Consider the following 873-nt stretch of genomic DNA (forward strand, 5'->3'; position numbering starts at 1 on the left):
TTAACTTAAATACAGATTCTCCTCAGTAAAAGCCCCCTCGAACACCAGCAGCAGAGATGTTTTTAGTTTTGTCTTGTACTCGTCACACATGAACACATAGAGAATGGGGTTCAGACAACTGTTCAGAAAAACCAGGAAGATTAAAAAATGCTGTGCTTTATAAAGATCCTCTACAACAATATCACTCCAGTGATTCTTACTTGCACTTATTAAACACAACCATAGAACATGGTAAGGACACCAGCAGATAAAAAAGGCCAAAATCACAAATATTACCCGGGATAGCCGAATCTGATTTCCTCCTGGAAGGCGTCTTACTCGTACACCAATAGCTATATATGAAGATGTGATGATCAAGAAGGGAGTTAGAAAGCCCACCACTGTTAAGTATATGTACAGAGACATGCGTGAATTGATATAGTGTTCAAAGGATTTAAATTGCCTGTAAGGTTTAGAGATAAAAATGGCAAACGGGATGCTGCAGCAGATTGACAAGAGCCACACAAACACACAGATGATTCTGGCTTTGACTAGAGTCCGTTTATTCTGAGCCCACGCGACCACCCATGTGCACAGACATCGATCCAGACTGATAACTGTCAGAAAGAAAGCACTCGCAAACATGTTTAGCACAAAAATAAAATAACCACATTTATAGAGGATAATGTTTTCACTAACTCTAATGTCACAGATAACAACAATAAAGTAAACCGAAATTGGAATAAAAAAGAAGTCTGTTATCGCCAAGTTGAGAAACCAAATGGATTTGACCGTCGTCTTCATTTTGTAGCCGGTCACAAAGATGACAAGACCGTTTCCAATCACACCCGTGAGAAAAATGACAATCAATACACATACTGTGACGATTTCCAT

The 873-nt window shown here is 39.1% G+C and overlaps 1 protein-coding gene across 1 annotated transcript; it reads right to left on the minus strand.

The window, feature by feature from the left end:
* Positions 1–873, minus strand: LOC306908091 (C3a anaphylatoxin chemotactic receptor-like; the record flags this gene model as incomplete). Its single annotated transcript, XM_079480679.1, has 1 exon — positions 1–873. One exon carries the CDS (start codon positions 871–873, stop codon positions 1–3), a length of 873 nt encoding a protein of 290 aa, XP_079336805.1.

The sequence above is a fragment of the Barbatula barbatula genome, assembly GCF_947034865.1.
Source record: "Barbatula barbatula genome assembly, chromosome: 19".
Classification (NCBI taxonomy): Eukaryota; Metazoa; Chordata; class Actinopteri; order Cypriniformes; family Nemacheilidae; genus Barbatula; species Barbatula barbatula.